Consider the following 19780-nt stretch of genomic DNA (forward strand, 5'->3'; position numbering starts at 1 on the left):
CCGGGGGATTTTATGGTCTCCCTGGACCTTACGGAAGCCTACCTCCATATCCCCATTGCCAAAGGCTATAGAAAATTTCTGCGTTTTGCCTTTCAAGGCAGGCATTTTCAGTATAGGGCTATGCCATTTGGGCTCTCCTCAGCTCCCAGAGTCTTCACTAAGCTCTTGGGATCCCTGGCGGCTCATATCCGGGCCACGCCCATTCATATTTTATGTTATTTAGATGACATTTTAATTCATGGGAATTCAAAAAATGGAGTGGCTGCAGATCTCTCCTTCACCATGTCAGTTCTACAGAACCATGGTTTCTCTATAAATTTCAAAAAGAGCCACCTTAAGCCATCTACTTCCATTCTACATCTGGGAACTGTCATTAATTCTGAGATATCCCAGGTTTTCCTCTCTCATGAGAGAAAACGCAGCATGTTGGATCTCATCGCTCGCATCCTATCCCAGCAATCTGCCTCCATCGTCACCCTATCCTCCCTACTGGGAAAGATGGTGTCTTGTATTGGCATTGTCCCCTGGGCCCGCCTTCACGCCAGGGAACTACAGTGGCTTCTGTTACCATTCCAGAGATCGGGCCACAGCAACTCGACTCGTCGCATCGCCATTCCACCGACAGTTCGCAGATCCCTCAAGTGGTGGACTTCTCCAGCCCTAGACAAGGGATCTCCCTTCCGGTGCCCAGACCAGTTTGTTGTTACCACAGATGCCAGCCTCTCGGGCTGGGGAGCCCATGCCCAGGGTCTACTAGCCCAGGGCACGTGGTCACCGGAGGAGGCTTCCAGGCCCATCAATTGGCTAGAATTAAGAGCCGTGTCTCTAGCTCTAAAGCAATTCAAACCTCACATCTCCAACCAGAATGTTCTGATTCTTACCGACAACATAGCCACCAAAAGCCACATTTGCAGACAGGGAGGCACAAGATCCAAGGCCCTCATGAGGGAGGCCCTAAAGTTAGGCCTTTGGGCGGAGAAACATCTCCAGTCGCTCCTAGCCGATCACATCTCGGGGAGCCTCAACGTCCAAGCAGACTGGCTATTGCGAGCAACCATAGATCCAGGAGAGTGGAATCTCCATCAAGCATTGTTCCACCAAATGTGCCTCAGGTTCGGCCATCCAGTGCTGGATCTGTTTGCGACCGAAGCCAACGCCCAGCTCCCTCGTTTCATCTCCAGGTTTCCATCCCCGGAGCAGAGGCAATCAATGCTCTCAGGATCCCTTGGCCTCCAGGTCTTCTGTATGCCTTCCCTCCAATTCCAATTCTGCCAGACGTGGTTCACAAGATCATCCTAGAGAGGGCTCGAGTAATTCTGATCGCCCCTCACTGGCCTCGCAGGCTCTGGTTCGCGGACCTCCAACAGCTGTCCGTCCAGGACCCCTGGCGACTCCCCGTTTCGGAGGATATGTTGCGGCAGGGGGCCTCCTTCCATCCGGATCCGGAGTGGTTCCACCTCACCGCCTGGCTATTATCTGGAGAGACCTAGACCTGCGAGGGTACGACCCAGACACAGTGGAAATCATCCTGAAGTCTAGAAGAGGGTCTACCAACCGGATATACGACCATACTTGGTCTAAATTCCATCAGTGGTGCTCTCAGGAGGGCTTATCTCCCCTGTGTCTTCCCATTCACAGGATAATCTCCTTCCTCATGAAAGGTTTCCACCAAGGCCTCTCTACCAGCACCATCCGTCGCCACCTGGCAGCCATCTCTTCTGTCTTGGCGGGGCCTCGCAGGCAGCCTCTCCGCTCCTTTCCGGAAATCCAAGAATTTCTCAGAGGAGTGGCCAACCTCAGGCCTGCTAAGATCCACAGATATCCTTCCTGGAACTTGCCACGGGTTCTCCATTCCCTTACTCAGGCACCCTACGAACCCCTGAAATCTGCGTCCCTCAGGTACCTATCCTTTAAGGTAGCATTCCTGGTGGCGATTACATCCGCCTGACGCATATCTGAGTTGGCAGCCCTCTCTATCAGACAGGACCTCTGTCAGTTCCATCAGGACAAGGTGGTTCTGCGACTGGACCCCACCTTTCTACCCAAGGTCAGTTCCATGTTCCACAGATCCCAGGATATTGTCTTACCTTCCTTCTGTCTCCAACGGGAGCACCCCCTGGCAATTAGATGGCACACTCTGGATCTTACTAGAGCGCTAAAAATTTATATTCAACGCACAGGACCCATTCGGAGGTCTGAAGCACTCTTCGTGGCCTATCATCCCAGATCCATGGGATCCAAAGTGTCTTCAACAGTGATAGGCCGTTGGATCAGAGGGACCATCTCTAAGGCCTATGAGACAGCTTCCCTCTCCATTCCAAAGAATATTACAGCGCACTCCACCAGAAGTGCTGCCACATCTGCTGCTTGGGCGACTCAAGCCCCGTTGGAGGAAGTCTGCAAAGCAGCCACTTGGGCCTCGCCAAATTCCTTCATAAGGCACTACAAAATCGATTCTTACGCCTCAGCGGACGCTGCCTTCGGCAGAAAGGTACTCCAATCCGTTATCTCTCACGATAGCAATCTAATCCCACCCTAGGGACCTATCTATTGGGTATGTCCCACGTGACTGCTGGACCCACTCCTTCAGTACGGAGAATAGGCGTTGATTGCTTACCTGAACGCCTCTTCTCGTACGGTGAGTGGGTACAGCAGTCACTTCCCTCCCTTTTGTGTGGTCTTCTATGACTTCTATTCCTACCTTTCTTCTAACACATGAGAGTTGAACATTATGGAGCTTCACTACTGAGCCTAGTCTACGGATTCACGAATTCTGGGGAAGGGCCGGATCCAGCAGGCTTTTTTAATACTAGGCTCAGTCCCATCGGATTGGACAGGAGCAACCCACGTGACTGCTGTACCCACTCACCGTACGAGAAGAGGCGTTCAGGTAAGCAATCAACGCCTAATCTCCCTTGTCTTGGAGTGTATTCCTGTTTATGCAGCTTAAGATTGTGTTGGCTTTTTTAGCCGCCACTGCATAGTGTTGGATTGTGTTTAGGCTCATTTGCAAATCTACCAATTTGGTGATGAGTATAGTGGTGCCCCCCCCCCGCCACGGCCTGGTACGGATCCCTAAGCCTCTCTACCATAGAGTTGCTTATTAAGCATTGCGAGCATCCTGTGTCTATCCTTTTCTACACCTCTCCTTCCTCCTCTGCCCTAGTGATTTTCTCCTTGAGGAGCAAAGGGCAGATAGCTTCACTCACCATTGGGTCTTCTTTGCTGCTGCCCCCCTCGTCCCAACGCAGAGATGTTTCCTCTCCCGGCCTCGTCAGATGGAGAGGGGATTCTTCTGCTTTTTGGGCCGGGCAGCTCCGCTCTGGTGGCTTTGGGGACTTTTCCCACAGACCCAGGGTTTGGCCAGGCTCTCGGCTGTGGAATTGGGAGCAGTATTCCAAAGCCCAATGGTTGGTTTGGCCACATCTATAGGGGCACTTGACACCTCTTGCTGCTTTGGGGCCCGGAGTCATAGCTTTTTTCGCTTGGGATTGGAAGCCTAGAGCAGCGTTTCCCAACCGGTGTGCCGCGGCACACTAGTGTGCCGCGAGACACAGTCAGGTGTGCCGCCAAGCTCCTAGGGAAGCTCCAGCTGGGTGGGGTGCTGCCGGTGTCTCCGAGCTCCCACTCGCAGCTGTCCCCCGGTTCCTGCCCGTTGCCGCGGTTTCTGGCGCTCTCCTGCTGGGCCCCAAAGAAGGAAGGCGGGAAAAAGGAGAGCTTGATTCTTCGCGCCTACTTTTTCCTGGCTTCCTTCTTTGGGGCCCAGCAGGAGAGCGCCAGAAACCGCGGCATCAGGCAGGAGCCGGGGGACAGCTGCGAGTGGGAGCTCGGAGGCACCGGCAGCGCCCCGCCCAGCTGGAGTTTCCTGGCGTCGGCGGCAAGTGTCCTTTGGGCCCGGCGGGAGGGCACTGGCGGTGGGAGCGGGAGCGTGCCGGCTGCAGCGGCCCCAGGCAGTCGCGGGGAGATGGGGGCGGCGAGAGGGAGCATTAGCGCCACCCCTCTACGAGCAGCAAGAGCCTCAGCGGCGGGGCACGCCGTTTGCCTTTCGGCTGCGTCGCTGAGGCTTTTGCTGCTCGTGGAGGGGAAGGTGCCGATGCCCAAAGCCTCAGCGACGTTTGGCTGCCAGGGGGGTGGGGAGGAGAAAATCCTCCCCCCCCCCCTCCAGGAGCAGCAAAAGCCTAAGTGACGGATCGCGCCGTTTGCCTTTCGGCTCCGTCGCTGAGGCTTTTGCTGCTCGTGGAGGGGGGGTTTGCGGTGCCGATGCCAAATGCTTTCCCTCTGCGGTGGGGGGTGGAGGGCAGGCGCAGTCAGCCCCAGGAGACAAAGAGGGAATGAGAGAAAGGAAAGAGACAGAAAGGGAGGGAGAGAAAGAACAAGTGAGAGATAGAAAGGATAGAGAGAAAGGGAATGAGAGAAAGGAAAGAGAGAGAAAGGGAGGGAGAGAAGGAATGAGGGAAAAAGGGAGGAAGAGAGAGAAATGAGAAACATGAGAGAGAAAAGGGGGAAAGACAGGAGAAGTACCCAGAAATGAGACAGTGGTATAAATTTCAGGAGGGATGATTGATGATTGACTGTACAGGTATTTATAAGGGGATGTTACATGGGATTGTATATATGAGGGGGTTATTTATGTATGTATGTATGTATGTATGTATGTATGTATGTATTTATTTATTTATTTATTTATTTATTTGATTTGATTTGATTTGATTTGATTTGATTTGATTTGTGTCATTTTGGTTGGTGGTGTGCCCCAGAATTTTGTAAATGTAAAAAATGTGCCGCGGCTCAAAAAAGGTTGAAAATCACTGGCCTAGAGGCCTTCTGGTGGCTCTCTTGCCCAGAGGCTTCTTGGGTTCTGGGTTCACCTGATCCTGGACAAGGGCCATGTTGTACCAGTCCTGGATCCGGCCCGGGACTCTCCAGATGTTACATGACTTTCTCAGTTCTGGGCCGAGGGTGTCCCAGAACGTGTGCGCCAAGAGTCGCTTGGGCCAGTCTTCCACCTTCCTGGCTGCCTGTCGGGATTCCCACACCATTTCCTTCACTGGGCGACCCACTTGCTTCAGTCCCTTAATCTGCGCTTCAGCTTCCACATAATAATAATAATAATAATAATAATAATAATAATAATAATAATAATAATAATTCGCCGCTATATCACACAGTCCTAGGTGCTTGGGAAGCGCCCGACTGGTGATGAAATACGAAATCCATTCGTAAGCTTCTTAAAACCCACCTCTGCCGCCAGGCATGGGGGAACTGAGATACTCTTTCCCCCTAGGCCTTTACAATTTTATGCATGGTATGTCTGTATGTATGTTTGGTTTTACAATAAGGGTTTTTAACTGTTTTAATATTGGATTGTCATATGCTGTTTTACTACTGTTGTTAGCCGCCCCGAGTCTACGGAGAGGGGTGGCATACAAATCCAATCCAATCCAATCAAATAGTGATCTCGTTTGCTGTGTTGTATTAAATAATAATAATAATAATAATAATAATAATAATAATAATAATGTCTGCTATTGCTACTCCCAGCCCTTCAAGGAAGATCAGAATAATGCCATGTAAGTCAGTTCTACTTTGATCGTAAAACCATTCAGTAGTAGCAGAATCTTGCAATCTTGCAAGCTATTCCAACTTTCCATTACATGTGCACCCACAAGTGTATAGAAACTCACACATACATTGTTTAGCCCTTGCCTTCTCACGTTGGTATTGTTTTATTTTTGTTTGGATAGAAATTAAGTCTGAAACATTGTGGGGGAGGGGACCCAATATATGGCAAGTCACCACATTCCACTCAGGACAACCCCTCTGAGATCCCCTCCCCCTTGAAAGATCTTTCTTTATTTCAACTGAAGCCCCCATGGGAGAAAAGCCCTCGGGAAATATGCTCCGGGCACACGAGGTTGGATCTGGGGTGAAACCTGTCAGACCCTCCCCTTCGAAATCCCCTCTCCTCTTTCTGGCTCCTTCCTGCTCAGAGGCCAGAGAAAGGTCAGCACTGCCACGGGATGTGTGGGCCTGTGATGCATCACAAGGGCACATTTAAATGCCCTCTGCTCTGGTCGGGCATGCTGAGACTGTGAACCTGGGCAACTGGCCAGCTGTCCACCTGGGCATGTCTGTCAAGGCAACATCCCTCTGCTGGGAGAATTATCGGGCGTGTTGTTGACACAGTGTTCCCCCCCCCTCCCCGGCACCTTATTTTTATCCCGTGGCCACATCCGGACTGGAGCTTCTGCTTTGGAGGGTCGGGTCCCTGGTGATTTTCTCCCCTCCAGGCGGTCAAAGATGGTCCTCAGGTGGTTCTGGCGTTTGGTCACCTTCCTGCTCCGAAGAGGTGAGCTCCTTGGATTCTCCCTTGGAGTCTCGGCTGGATCCCTTAAGGCAGTGTTTCCCAACCATAGCAACTTGAAGATATTTGGATCTTCAAGTTGCCAAGATTGGGAAACACTGCCTTAAGGCAGGGGTCTCCAACCTTGATCACTTTAAGACTTGTGGACTTCAACTCCCAGAGTTCCTCAGCCAGCAAAGCTGAGAGTTGAAGTCCACTAGACTTAAAGTGGCCAAGGTTGGAGACCCCTGCCTTTTAGACCTATTGGCCGCTCCATGGTGCCTTGCGTGCATATTGGGAGGTGGGGACGGCATGGTGGACTGCCATTTGCCTTTTCCGCGGGAACGGGAATTTGCTAACCCCAGGCGCCCATCACTTTCATGTCTCCCGCTAATCCTGTCGTGGTCTCCAGCTGGTAATGTCCTGTTTTCCTTCTTTATTTAAGTTATAAAAATAGAGGATGTTTGCTTGGTTGCTGGGCAATGGGAAAGCTTTGCTCCTGGTTGTCCAGGTAAAAGTCTACGTGACTTGACAAACAGGTCAAGTTGGGCTTGGGCTTGTTTTTCATTGGTTTAGAAGCCTTTTCGTCAGTCTGCGATTGCTGTGTTGGGTGTATCAGTCTGGACAGGCTCCTTCATTCTTTGGGTCCACCCCAGGTGGAATTCCCAGCACAATGGAAGCTCAGAATACGCACTTCCGGTTTGCCTGTTGTGCTGTTTTTTGCACTCGAGGGTTCAAGGAAACTTCCTGAAGCCCCGGAGTGCATTTTCCAAACTTCCAATTTGCCCATTTGGCTGCTTTTTCCACATTCCAAGCTTCAGTGAGGCCTGTGCGCATGTGTGGGGGCAGCGGGTGGGGGTGCACATGCATGGGGGGAGGAAAGGGGTGTGGGCCTGTGCATGCATGCTAGCATATCCACACACCTTTTGGCACGTGAACCAAAATAGGTTTGCCATCACTGTTATAGGATGTAAGGTACAGCCATATTAACAGCATCATCTGTCGACCTATTTGCTCAGTAGGCGCATTGCAGGGGTCTAAGAGTGGATCCGTGATGGTTTTCAAATGGGACCCCACTCGCCTCTCAAAGGTTTTCATAACTACAGATGCTAGAGCAACTGGTCTGTAGTCATTCAGTTCCTTTGTGGAGGGCTTCTTTGGCACTGGGACGATAGCAGAGCATTTGAAGCAGGAAGGAACGTGGCATATCTGATTTATTGAAGATTCAGGTGAAGATGGGAGCCAATTGGTCAGCACAGACTTCTAAGCAAGAAGGTACCTTGTCTGGGCCTGGTGCTTTTCCAGGCTTCAGCCTGTGAAATAGATTTATTTGTTATTTATTATTTATTTATTTATTATTGTTTGTTTTTTGTTTATGTTGAAAGGGACCTTGCAGGTCATCAAGTCCAACCCCCTGCTTAAGCAGGAAATCCCACAATCTCCTCTTGAAAGCGTCCAGAGTTGGGGCGTTCACAACCTCCACTGGCAGGCCGTTCCACTAGTTGATCGCTCTGACCGTCAGGAAGTTCTTCCTTATCTCCAGATTGAATCTCTCCTTGGTCAGTCAGCTTCCAGCCGTTGTTCCTCGTCCGGCCCTCTGGTGCCCTGGAAAACAGCGTGACCCCCTCCTCTCCGTGGCAATCCCTCAAGTACCTGTAGACTGCTGTCATGCCCCCCCCCCCTGGCCAGTGTTCCCTCTAATTTTTTGGGGGGGTGGGCGGAAAAGTATAGTGTCTGAGCGGCAGTCCCTTTGGGACTGGGCGGCACAGAAATAATAAATAAATAAATAAGTAAATAAACAAACAAACAAACAAACAAATAAAAAACCCACCCTGTTTTGCCTCAGAGAATTTCAAAATAAAATACTGTGCTGTGTGTCTATAACAGTGAGCTCATAATAGGGCAACTATCAATATCAAAATGCCACTTAAATAGTTGAGCTAGTTTCAAACTAGATTTTGATTTTCTTTCTCTCTTCCTTACTCCCATTCTTTTTCTTTCTCTTTTCCTTCCTCTCTTTTTTCTATCTGTTTCTCTCTCTTCCTCTCTCTCTCCTTCCCTCTCACTCTTTCCCTCTCGGCTTCTGGGCAGGTTTGGAAAACTCTGAGTTGATGATGATTTTTAAATGAGCGATTGCTCACTGCTCAGCTTAGAGGGAACTATGCCCCTGGCCCTTCTTTTTTATAGGGTATCCATGTCCAGTTCCTGCAACCTCTCTTCGTATGGCTTGGGTTCTAGTCCCCTAATCATTTTGGTTGCTTTTTTCTTCACCTTCTCCAGAGTTTCTATGTCTCTTTTGAAGTGTGGTGACCAGAACTGAATGCAATACTCCAGGTCTGGTCTGATTAGGGCATTATAGAGTGGTATTAATATCCCTCTTGTACTTTCTTTTCTGTGATCACCAGGGGTTGTGAACCCAATGGGATGTGTTCAGTTGTAGGAGGTTTGGCTGTTGTTGGTGTGTCTGGAATGGAGGTTGTGCAGATAGGTGGTTGTGGTTTCTTTTCAAACCTGCAGTAGAACACATTTAGGTCATCTGCCAGTTGCTAATTTCCTTCAGCTTGGGAAAGTGGTTTGCCATAACCAATGATATTTTTAAGAGTTCTCCACATGTTTGCTGCTCTGATCTCCCTTGTTAATACATTTCTGGCCCGATTGTACAGCATTCTATCACCTTTTCTGTAGGCTTCCTCTTTGGCATGACCGTAGCTGCTTAAGTTTAGCTGTGAACCAAGATTTATTGTTACTGTATATTTGCAAGTTCCTGGTTGGTACACCTAGGTCTTCACAGAAGCTGACATGATGTTACAGTATCTGTGAGTTCGTCCAAGCCTGCAGAGATGTCTTCAAAAATATTCCAGTCCGTGCAGTCAAAGCAAGTCTGTAGCTTTAACTTGACTTCTTCAGTCCAAGTCCTCATTGATTTAATGGTTGGTTGGTTGGTTTATTTATTCGATTTTTATGCCGCCCTTCTCCTTAGACTCAGGGTGGCTTACAACATGTTAGCAATAGCACTTTTTAAAAACAGAGCCAGCCTATTTTCCCCACAGTCTGGGTCCTCATTTGACCCACCTCGGAAGGATGGAAAGCTGAGTCAACCTTGAGCCGGTGATGAGATCTGAACCGCTGACCTACAGATCTACAGTCAGCTACAGATCTACAGTCAGCTTCAGTGGCCTGCAGTACAGCACTCTACCTGCTGCACTGTACCTTGTGGCTTTAAATCTGTCTGTTAACAGGTACATGGTGAATCATGCAATTACCAGAATGGCCCACAGCTGCTAGTGGTAAGGACTGATCATCATCTTTTAGTGCTGTAGAGCAGTGGCCTAAAGCAGTGTTTCCCAACCTTGGCAACTTGAAGATATTTGGACTTCAACTCCCAGAATTCCCCAGCCAGCGAATGCTCGCTGGGGAATTCTGGGAGTTGAAGTCCAGATATCTTCAAGTTGCCAAGGTTGGGAAACACTGGCCTAAAGTATTCTTGCTTCTGGTGGGACAGCTGACAGGCTGAAAATATTTTGGAAGCTCTTTCCTTAATTTACCTTTGTTAAAATCACCTGGAATAATGGCCAGTGAATCTGACCAGAAATGTGGGTATTTGGCTTCAGCCTCCATGACTTTTATTTAATTTTTATTTATTTATTTATATTTGTCAAACAATTATAGTATGGCAATTTGTATAAATAAAACGTTACCAAATTAATGATGAAAAGTAATGATAGAAGACAATAGAACAGTAGGATATGGACGGTAGGCACAATGGTGCGGTTATACACCTCCCTTACAGACCTCTTAGAAAGGGGGGAGAGGTCAATTGTAGATAATCTATGGTTAAAGGTTTTGGGGTTAAGCATAGAAACCACAGAGTCAGGTAGAGCATTCCAGGTGTTGATTACTCTATTGCTGAAGTGGTGCTTTTGCAGTCAAGTTTGGAGCAGTTGACATTTAGTTTAAATCTATTACGTGCTCGTCTGTTGTTGCGGTTGAAGGTGAAGTAGTCACTAACTGGAAGGATATTTTGGTATATGATTTTATGAACTATTGTTAAGTCAGAAAGGAGACGATGGAGTTGTAAATTGTCTAATCAAAGAATTTCAAGTCTGGCGGAGTCTATTTTGTTGCAGGAAGAGGAGTGAAGGACTCTTCTTGTGAAATATTTCTGGACTCTCTCAATTGTGTTGATGTCCCATATACAATGCAGGTTCCATACAGGTGAACTGTATACTAGGATTGGTCTGACAAATGATTTGTAAGCTCTGGTTAGCAGATCAATATTACTAGAGAAGAAGCTGTGAAGAATTAGGTTAACAACTCTTAAAGCCTTTTTGGCAATGTTATTACATGGGCTCTGGGACTTAGGTCATTGGATATGAGTACTCCAAGGTCTTTGACAGAGTGAGGGATCATCAATAAGTTCAATTCCTTCAAGTTTATATTTAGTATTAAGATTCTGTGTAAGACAGAGCATCTAGTGGTAGAGATTTGAAGTTGCCAGGTTTTTGACCATTCGGCTACTTGGTCAAGGTCTTTTTGAAGGGTAGCAGTGTTGTTGGTGGTATTAAACAATTTAACATCATCAGCAAAGAGAACGCAATTGCTAGTGATGTGACCACAAAGATCGTTTATGCAAGGTATGAAGAGTGTTGGTCCTAAAACACTGCCTTGAGTTTGCCTTGACTTTGTCTTGGGTTGCCTGCAAACCTGCCCAGATGAGATTGAATGAGGAATTGTTTTATTTAGAACTACCGTACCTTTTGGGACTGAGGTAAAGCCCCTTAGATCAGTGTTTCTAAACCTCAGCAGTTTTAACATGCATGGGACTTCAATTTCCAGAATTCCTCGGTCAGCCTGAATTTACTAGGAAATTTGAAGTTGAATCCCACACAGCTTAAAACTCGTTGTCTAGGGAATTGTGGGAGTTGAAGTCCACACATCTTAAAGTTGCCGGAATTTTTATTTAAAAAAAAAAACAATCTCTGCCTTACAACATCCTGCATTTTGAGAAAAGCATTTGAAAAGGCCTTTTGACAGGCAGTTCTGTGGCCCCTTCCATCAGTCTCTCTTTCAATGAGTTTGGGTTGTCATCTCAGGCAATCACTGTCGACGTTCCACCTTTTTCTCTTGCAACGTATCAATTGCTGTAAGGAAAAAGGAAGGAAAAGCAGCAGCATAATCTTTGCACCGGCCCCTTTCAGTTCCAAAGCAGGTTGAGCTGGAATCTTTTCCTAATGGGTGGAATTGCTGCTGTGTAGGCATACGTAATGAATTTGCAGATGACACACAGCTGAGAGAGCTAATACTTTAGGAGGCTGAAGAAGAAATTCAAGGTGATCCCCATCTCTTCGAGAACAGAACGAAGTTGAAGAGGGACAAATGCAAAGCTTTCATTTTGAATTGGGAAAGGGAAGGACATGCTCACACAGATAGAGGAACAGACCTTAAAAATAACAGAATAACAGAGTTAGAAGGGGCCTTGGAGATCATCTAGTCCAACCCTCTACTCAAGTAGGAAACCCTACACAATTCCAGACCAGGAGCTGTCCAGTCTCCTCTTTAGTGATGGAGCAGCCACAACTTCTGAAGGCAAGCCGTTCCACTGGTTAATTTATTCCACTGTTAGGAAATATCTCCTTAGTTCTAGGTTGCTTCTCTCCTTGGTTAGTTTCCATCCATTGCTTCTTGTCCTCCCCCTCAGGTGCTTTGGAGAATAGGTTGATCCCCTCTTCTTTGTGGAAGTCCCTGAGATATTGCAAGACTGCTATCATGTCACCCCTCGTCCTTCTTTTCTCTAGAATAGGCATGTCCAATTAGAAAAGATTTTGGCATTTTACTTAAACATAAGTACGTAGGATGGGATGGCTGCTATAAAGGCCTCATGTAATATCCAAATACTGTATGTATAATAATAGGACCAGCATCTTCAGCATTGATGAACCTACCCATCCTGTCCTCTTCTGGGTATCAACCATCTTAAGAAAAATTCAGAGAAATCCAAACAGATTCCAAGAATGAAATGGGAATGACAAAGGGCTGACGGAATTGTACATGTTTAGCTTTGAAAAAAATGAGCAAACAAAAGGCTTTTCAAATACTTAAAGTGATGTCATGCCAAAAGAGAATGGGGGGGAGAGTGGGGAGAGAGAGAGAGAGAGAGAGAGAACAAGACTGGTTTCTTGCTGGCTGGGGAATTCTGGGAGTTGAAGTTCACCCATCTTAAAATTGCTGAGGTGGAAAAACTCTGAGTTACAGGAAAGCAGATGCTGAAGCCAGAGTAATTTGAGAATAGAACCAGTAACAAAGACATTGGTTTCACCCTCTCTGGGTGTTTCATTTTGGATTCCTGCCTTCAGTGGGGAGGATGATACTTCATGGTCCCTTAAGTGCTGTGGATGTGTGGAATTTGGAAAACAGAGAAACATCACACAGACGCACTTGATAATATTGCAGAAAATGAAGGGTGGCTGGACTTGTATTTTGTCATTTGTACAACTAGAAGGAACACGTGTCACAAGGCACCAATTGCTCTGGAAACAGGAACCACCTACATGTTCCTCCTTGCTGTTATGAAGAAAGGGACGGTAAAGCTGAAATGATGATGATGGTGGTGATGGTGATGATGGCTAAGAGCTGGAAAGTTGAAGAAAGAGACCCAGGAACCTAACTCTGGCTGCACAAGACCAAGCCTTGAAGACAAAGACATACAAAGCCAGGATTGAGAAGACAGCAACAGACAGTAAGTGCCAACTATGCAAAGAAGCTGAAGAAACAGTAGGCCACCTGAGAAACTGCTGCAAGAAGATCACACAGACTACAAGCGGCAGCATGACAAAGTAGCCACAGTGGCGCATTGGAAGATCCAGCAGAAAGAACGGAGGAAGAGAACAAAATGCAAAGACCTACAAATAGAAATAGAATGACTGTGGCAAAGGCAAGCAAGGGTATTACCAATTGTCATAGGTGCTATGGGTGCAATCTCAAAGCAACTGGAGCATCACTTGAACCCCATTAGGATTGTCAAATCCACTGTCAGTCAGTTGCAGAAGGCAGCTTTATATGGAAGAGCTTCCACCCTGAAGCAATGTCTGTTACCCTGCCACCATTTGAATCCTGTCGGTCTCCCTCCGTCAATTACAAATCCCCACCAGTCAAGCAGCTCTCCTCGGAACAGCTAACCTCCTACACTGAGAGCCCTTAAATATCCTCAAAGAACAACATCTGTCTCTTCTCAGGTCCTTGGGAAGTGCTCAGTAGGTAGATAAAAATGCCGAACGCTGACTGGGTGACCAACCATAACAATAATAAAGAGTCACAGTTGTGCTGTCTGGGGGTGCAGTGAGGTATATCTTCTGCAAGAACAGCCCTTCTATTTTCACCCTTGCAAACGGTCGTCCCGCCCCTTCCGTCGCATGGTGTCCAAGGACAAGGGGCAAAAAAAAAATGCTGCCAAGCAGGTTCTGCTGCCGTAGACCTTCTGCTCCAGTGGAGAATTACTTGGCTGGATTGGGAAGAAAGAGAGAACCCGGCAGCCGAAGAACCCTCCTGAAAAGTTACTAGAAGAAGAAGAAGTGGTAATCAATAAAGGGTGAAAGAGACCCAGGAGGTTGGTCTGGGAAGCAGGTTCCAGGCCTGGAAGGGTCCTGTGTCATCGTCCCGGGATAAAATGCTCACGTAACAAAATCCTTGGTCCGTTTTTGGCCACCCCCTCCATTCTGCAGACCTCCTTCGTTCCTGGGTGCTGAAAATCCAGAAGCAGAAACACCAAATCTCCCACCCAGCCACGAGACCCACAACTCTGTCACTGAGCAGTCTTGTTGGGGTTCCAAGGTTGGAGTGGCAGAAAAGACAGGCAGTTTAGCAGAGATGGAAGGGACCTTGCAGGTCATCTAGTCCAGCCCCTCAACCCATGCAGACCCTACACCATTTCTGACATGTGGTAGTCCAGTCTCCTTCTTGAAAGCCTCCGCAACTTCTGAAGGCAACTTCTCTTCCACTGGTTGATTGTTCTCACTGTCAGAAAATTCCTCCTTATTTCTGGGTTGAATCTCTTCTTGTTCAATTTCCACCCATTATTTCTTCTGTGGCCTTTGGATGCCTTGGAAAAAACCCTCCTCTCTGGGGCAGCCCCTCAAGTACTGGAAGACTGCTCTCATGTCTCCTCTGGTCCTTCTCTTCCCTAGACTAGTCAGGCCCAGTTCCTTCGTATGTTCCATAATTCTCCATTTGCTTGTTTGATGATATTCCACATTTTGTTCAGGAAAGAAGGCAGTATTTCAAGCGTTTCCTTCTCCCCGTTTTCTGTACTACAACGACCCTGTGAGGTAGCGTGGGTGGAGAGAGCAAGGGGTCCCAAATCACCCTGGAGGTTTTGTGGCTGATGAGCCTCACCTTGCATGCATGAATTAACAGAGCAAAGCTTGCACAACCCAGAGGTTGGTTTCTATCTTCTATCTCTTTTTCCAATATTTTTTTTATAATCAATCTTGTGCTAGCAAATAGAAACCAGTTATTGTGTGGAAAATATCTAAACGTAGAAAGCTTGGTGGCACCACTCAGTAGCGCATGACTAGAAAGTACAGTTTCCACTTCCCCCACGGCCTGGCGACTGGGGAATTCCAAACCCCAAGCTTTCATTTCAAGACTTTTGCTCTCAAATATCACAGCAACAATGATTTTAAAAAGGGATCCAGGATAAACTCCCCACCCCCACCCCCACTCAAGTAGGAGACCCTACACCAGTGATGGCAAACCTTTTTCCCCTCAGGTGCCGAAAGCGCGTGCACACACATTATTGCCCACACCCATAATTCAATGCCTGGGGAGAGCAAAATTTGCCTCCCCTGTCCCACTGGAGGCCCTCTGGAGGCCAGAAACAGCCCATTTCCTAAATTCTGGTGGGCCCGGTAGGCCTGTTTTTCATCCTTTCCAGGCTCCAGATGTTTCCCTGGAGCCTGGGGAGGGCAAAAACGGCCTTCCCCATCCACCTGGAGACCCTCTGGAAGTCGAAAATGCCCTCCCAGAGACTCCACAAGAGCCCAAAATCAGCTGGCCGGTGCGTATATGCATGCTGGAGCTGAGCTAGGGCAACAGCTCCCGTGCCAGCAGATATGGCTTTATGTGCCATCTGTGGCACCTGTGCCCTACACCCATGATGGCGAACCTGTGGCACACGTGCCACAGGTAGCACACAGAGCCATATTGGAGGGCACGCGATACTTTGCCCTATATCAGCTCCAGTGTGCATGCTGGCGTTGGCCAGCTGGTTTTTGCCCTTTCCCAAAGCCGTTTCGCCATCTGGGCGCTTCAGGTAAGCTTCAAAGTTGCAAAAAACATGCAAAAATGGACAAGCCAAAAGTTCGGGAAACACTTGCGGTTTGTTGTCGTGCTGATTTTTGCACTCTGGAGGGTTCGGGGAAGCTTCCTAAAGTTCCGGAATGCAAAAACCAGCATCACAAACAAGCTGGAAGTCTATTTTTCTGAACTTCCGGTTTGGCTGTTTTTTCACACCCCGGGCTTCAGTGAGGCCTGTGCGCATGCGTGTGGGCAGCACATGGGGGGGGGGGGGGGTTTGCTTATGCATAGGGGTAGGGAAGGGGTGAGAGCACATGCACGCATGCCAGCATAGCCACACACCCCCTTTTGGCCCTGCACCACTTCTGACCGATGGCAGTCGAGTCTCTTCTTGAAAGCCTCGAAGGGTGAAGCTCCCACAACTTCCGAAGGCAACTTCTGTTCCATGGGTTGATTGCTCTCATGGTCAGAAAATGTCTCCTTAACTCAGTGTTTCTCAATTATTTTCTGTTACCCCCAACTAGGAAGAAGTAAAAATTTTGTGCCCCTCCCCAACTCTCCGCCAGGATGATTTTTTGCAATATTCAGCACGTTTTCAAGCGGCTTGTCAGCGTGATTGAGGTGTAATGTGTTTAAGTGACACCTTAATTTATTTGGCTTCATGCTGTCCGCTGCCAACATTTTTAGACACGGTAAATATCCCGGTCTTTCTTCGTCTCCCACCGTAGTCACAGCGAAGCCAAGCGCTACATACGCTTCATCCTATTTCCTCGTCTTAGCTTGCGGGAGACTTCCATTTATCTCATTGTCTCCATCTCTCTCCTCCTTTCTTTTCATCCCTGTTAAATATTTTTCCATAGGGTTTGTGATCTGCACTTCATATCTCCTGCTCTGTGCTGTGCGCTATTTATTGTTCGGTGCAAAAACCTTCCTGTGGCAAAAAAAGCATGTTCCCTGGGGTCATGCACTCCCCCTGGCATCGCTGCATGACCACCATCCCCAAGGGGGGTGCCCCACTATTTGAGAAACACTGCCTTAACTGCAGAGAAAACAGAGCCACGTGTGGCCCTCGCAAGCTCTGTTTTTTCTGGCAGAGGCACTGTGGGCCGGTCCTTCATTGTTTCCAGGGTGGCCCAGCGAGCCACCTCTAAGCACGGCCCAGATATGAAGTGCAGATGTGGCCCACGGGCCTTGAATTTGACATCCCTGGCTTTGCCCAGGATTGAGCATAAGTGCCGAACCCAAAGAAACTGTACCTCATTAAGACGAAGGAGCCCTTGTGGGGAATCACACCAGTTCCACTTCAGACATCTGAGAGCCTTCACCACAAAGGGTGGAAAGCCCTTTTCTCTCATGCTCGCGCAGAGATCATTGTTCATGCTTCTATTCTTTGAAATCCTGGCCAGGATTATTCAAATCGGGCTGGTTGACATATGCGATTTAATATCCGTTTAACAGCCTCTTTAGCATGAGCTATTGAATCTGCTAGTAATTGGGTTATAATTCACCCGGAGAAAGGGTGGATGGGTAAGCCCTAAGGGAGACGGCAGCTGTGACCACCGGGCCTTAATATTTTAAGAAGGCGCTGGGCCAATACGGAGGATGGAGAGGGCTAACTTTTTTTTGGAGGGGGGTTGTATTCAATTTTCTGGTTCATGCAGCCAGCAACATTCTCTGCAAGAATAAATATTGCAACCCCCTGCTTTTTGAATCTCGGTTGTCTCTCACGGTTTATATACGTAAACTAAGTAATTTTCGGCACGTTGTCTTACATAAGAATAAAAAAAAAATCCCAGCTCCCTGTGCACCACTTATGTTGAATCTGCCCATCCTTCATGAGAAACAGCTGTGAGGGAGAGAGTTCCTTTCTCCTCCTTCAGCTGCTCTGGTCTTCGAAAGGAGTTTGCAAAAGAGACCGAATTTGCAGGCACATGGAAATCAAACATTTCCCTTTGCATTAAACGCTCGAAAGGACCTGGATTTTTGAAGCCGGTAGAATCCTGTCCTTTAATTTTTTATTTTTTGCTCCTGTCAGATTTTACCATACAATGTTACTCCTCGGGCAAAATGTCATTTCAGATCATGGAAGTAAAGTGGCATTAAAAAAAAAGCACCCCCCCCCCCCCCCGCTAAATAAAACCAGTCCTTTCTCATGCATGCAGTTTTGTCTCTGAGCATTCATTCGGAGCACTTTTCGTCATGTTGAACTTTGCAACTGCTTTGTTCTGTTTAACGTAGCTCTCTTAATGGGTGGCTTCTGGGAATTCATCACCGAGCTATGAAAATCCACTTTGTGTTCTTCTAGGACAGTGATGGTGAACCTATGGCAAGGGTGCCACAGGTGGCAGGAGGAGCTATATCTGCTGGCACATGAACTCAGGTCCAACATGCCTGTGTGTGCCGGCCAGTTGATTTTTGGCTCACACAGAGGCTCTGGGAGGGCGTTTTTGGCTTCCAGAGAGCCTCCGGGGGGATAGCAGAGGGCGTTTTTACCCTCCCCTGATCCAGGGAAGCCTTTGGAGCCTGGGGAGGGCAAAACATGAGCCTGCCCAGCCCACCAGAAGTTGGGAAACAGGTTGTTTCCGGCCTCTGGGAGGGTGGGGGAAGCTGTTTTCACCTTCCCCAGGCATTGAATTATGGGTGTGGGCAGTCGCACATGCACGATAGCACACGCCCACGCTCGTTCAGCACCTGAGGAAAAAAAGGTTCACCATCACTGGTCTAGGAGATTAACTGCAAATAGTCCTTGACTTACAGCAAATCATTCAGTGACCGAAGTTACAATGGCGCTGGAAAAAAAGGGACTTAATGCCAGTTTTTCACACTTACGGCCTTTGTGGCATCCCCGTGGCCACATGATTTACATTTGGGTGCGTGACAGCTGACTCATAGTTGTGACGGTGGCGGTGTGCCAGGGTCACGTGATCCCCTTTTGTGACTTTCCGACAAGCAGAATTAAGGGGGAAACCAGATTCACTTAACGACCGTGGGACGAATGTAATCGCTGCAGTGAGTGGCTTAATAACCATGGCAAGAAAGGTCTTAAAATGAGGCAGGACTCACTTAACAAATGTCTCACTTAACAACCTAAAACGTTGGGCTCAATTGCAGTTGTGGATTGAGGAGTGCATGTGTACCCATATACCTTTATATACTGTATACCTATATGCCTACATCGGTGCGATTTGCCGATTCTGCCTCTACTGGTGCGATGCACGTGCAGCTTTGCTTCTGTGTGTGCCCATGCATGTTGCAGCGAGATTTTGTCTCTGCACATGGTCAGGAAGCAAAATCTTGCGAGGGGACACACATAAGAGAGATGCACAGAAGCAAAAAATTGCTGAAATCTCACACACGTGCGCGTCCCCTTACAAGATTCTGTTTCCTGTGCACGTGCAGAGGCAAAATCTCACTAGGATGCGTGCATGCACGCAGGAGAAGGGAAACTGCGCACCCAGCTCAACCTCCGGTACTGGTACGCCGTCCTCAACCGTTCTGGTAGCAACCCAATACTGACCTACAGCTGTATAGACCTATGTCCGCCTCTTCCCACAAGCTGCTCTGCATCGGGATGGGGGTCATAGGTAAAGACATCACAGCAATAAAAGTCTGCCCCCTAACTTGCTTCCTCTCCCCCGACCTCTTTTCCAGGTTTCAAGTGCCCCGTTTGCTCCAAATCAGTGGCTTCCGATGAAATGGAAATGCACTTTATCATGTGTCTGAGCAAACCCCGTCTCTCCTACAATGGTGAGTTCTTTGCGGCTTGCAGAGGAGCCTGTTTGCCAGGCCTGGCAGTGGCTGCAGAGGGCAAAACTGGGGAGGGGGGGGGAGCGGGAGCAGCCTCCCCTCCTGGCCTTCCAGCTGGGGGCCCCAAAAAGATACCCAGCGGCTTCTCTTGGTCGCGTCCCTCCCTCCCTCAGTGTTCTCCGGCCTGGTGGGTCTCCCTGCTTCTTTGCACGTGGCCCGAGCCACAGCCTGGCACGCTGGTTCAGAAAGGCTGAGCCGGGCATCGATTTGAGGCAGGAAGAGAAAGGGACACAACAGCCCCATTTCGGCCTCCATGCAAAAGAGCCAGGCCGACTCCCTTCATTTCGCAAAAGGTGATTGTTTTGAGCCGCTGCTTCTGCCCTGCCAGTCCCTGGGCAA

General features: G+C 48.3%; 1 protein-coding gene across 1 annotated transcript in view; it reads left to right on the top strand.

The window, feature by feature from the left end:
* ZNRF1 (zinc and ring finger 1) overlaps positions 1–19780 on the top strand; it is a 64365-nt gene that overhangs the window by 37572 nt on the left and 7013 nt on the right. The window contains exon 2 of the mRNA XM_070760693.1: positions 19286–19381. Coding sequence (XP_070616794.1) covers positions 19286–19381 — 96 coding nt within the window. The remainder of the gene's footprint in view (positions 1–19285; positions 19382–19780) is intronic.

This window comes from Erythrolamprus reginae, chromosome 9 (genome assembly GCF_031021105.1).
Source record: "Erythrolamprus reginae isolate rEryReg1 chromosome 9, rEryReg1.hap1, whole genome shotgun sequence".
Lineage (NCBI taxonomy): Eukaryota > Metazoa > Chordata > Lepidosauria > Squamata > Dipsadidae > Erythrolamprus > Erythrolamprus reginae.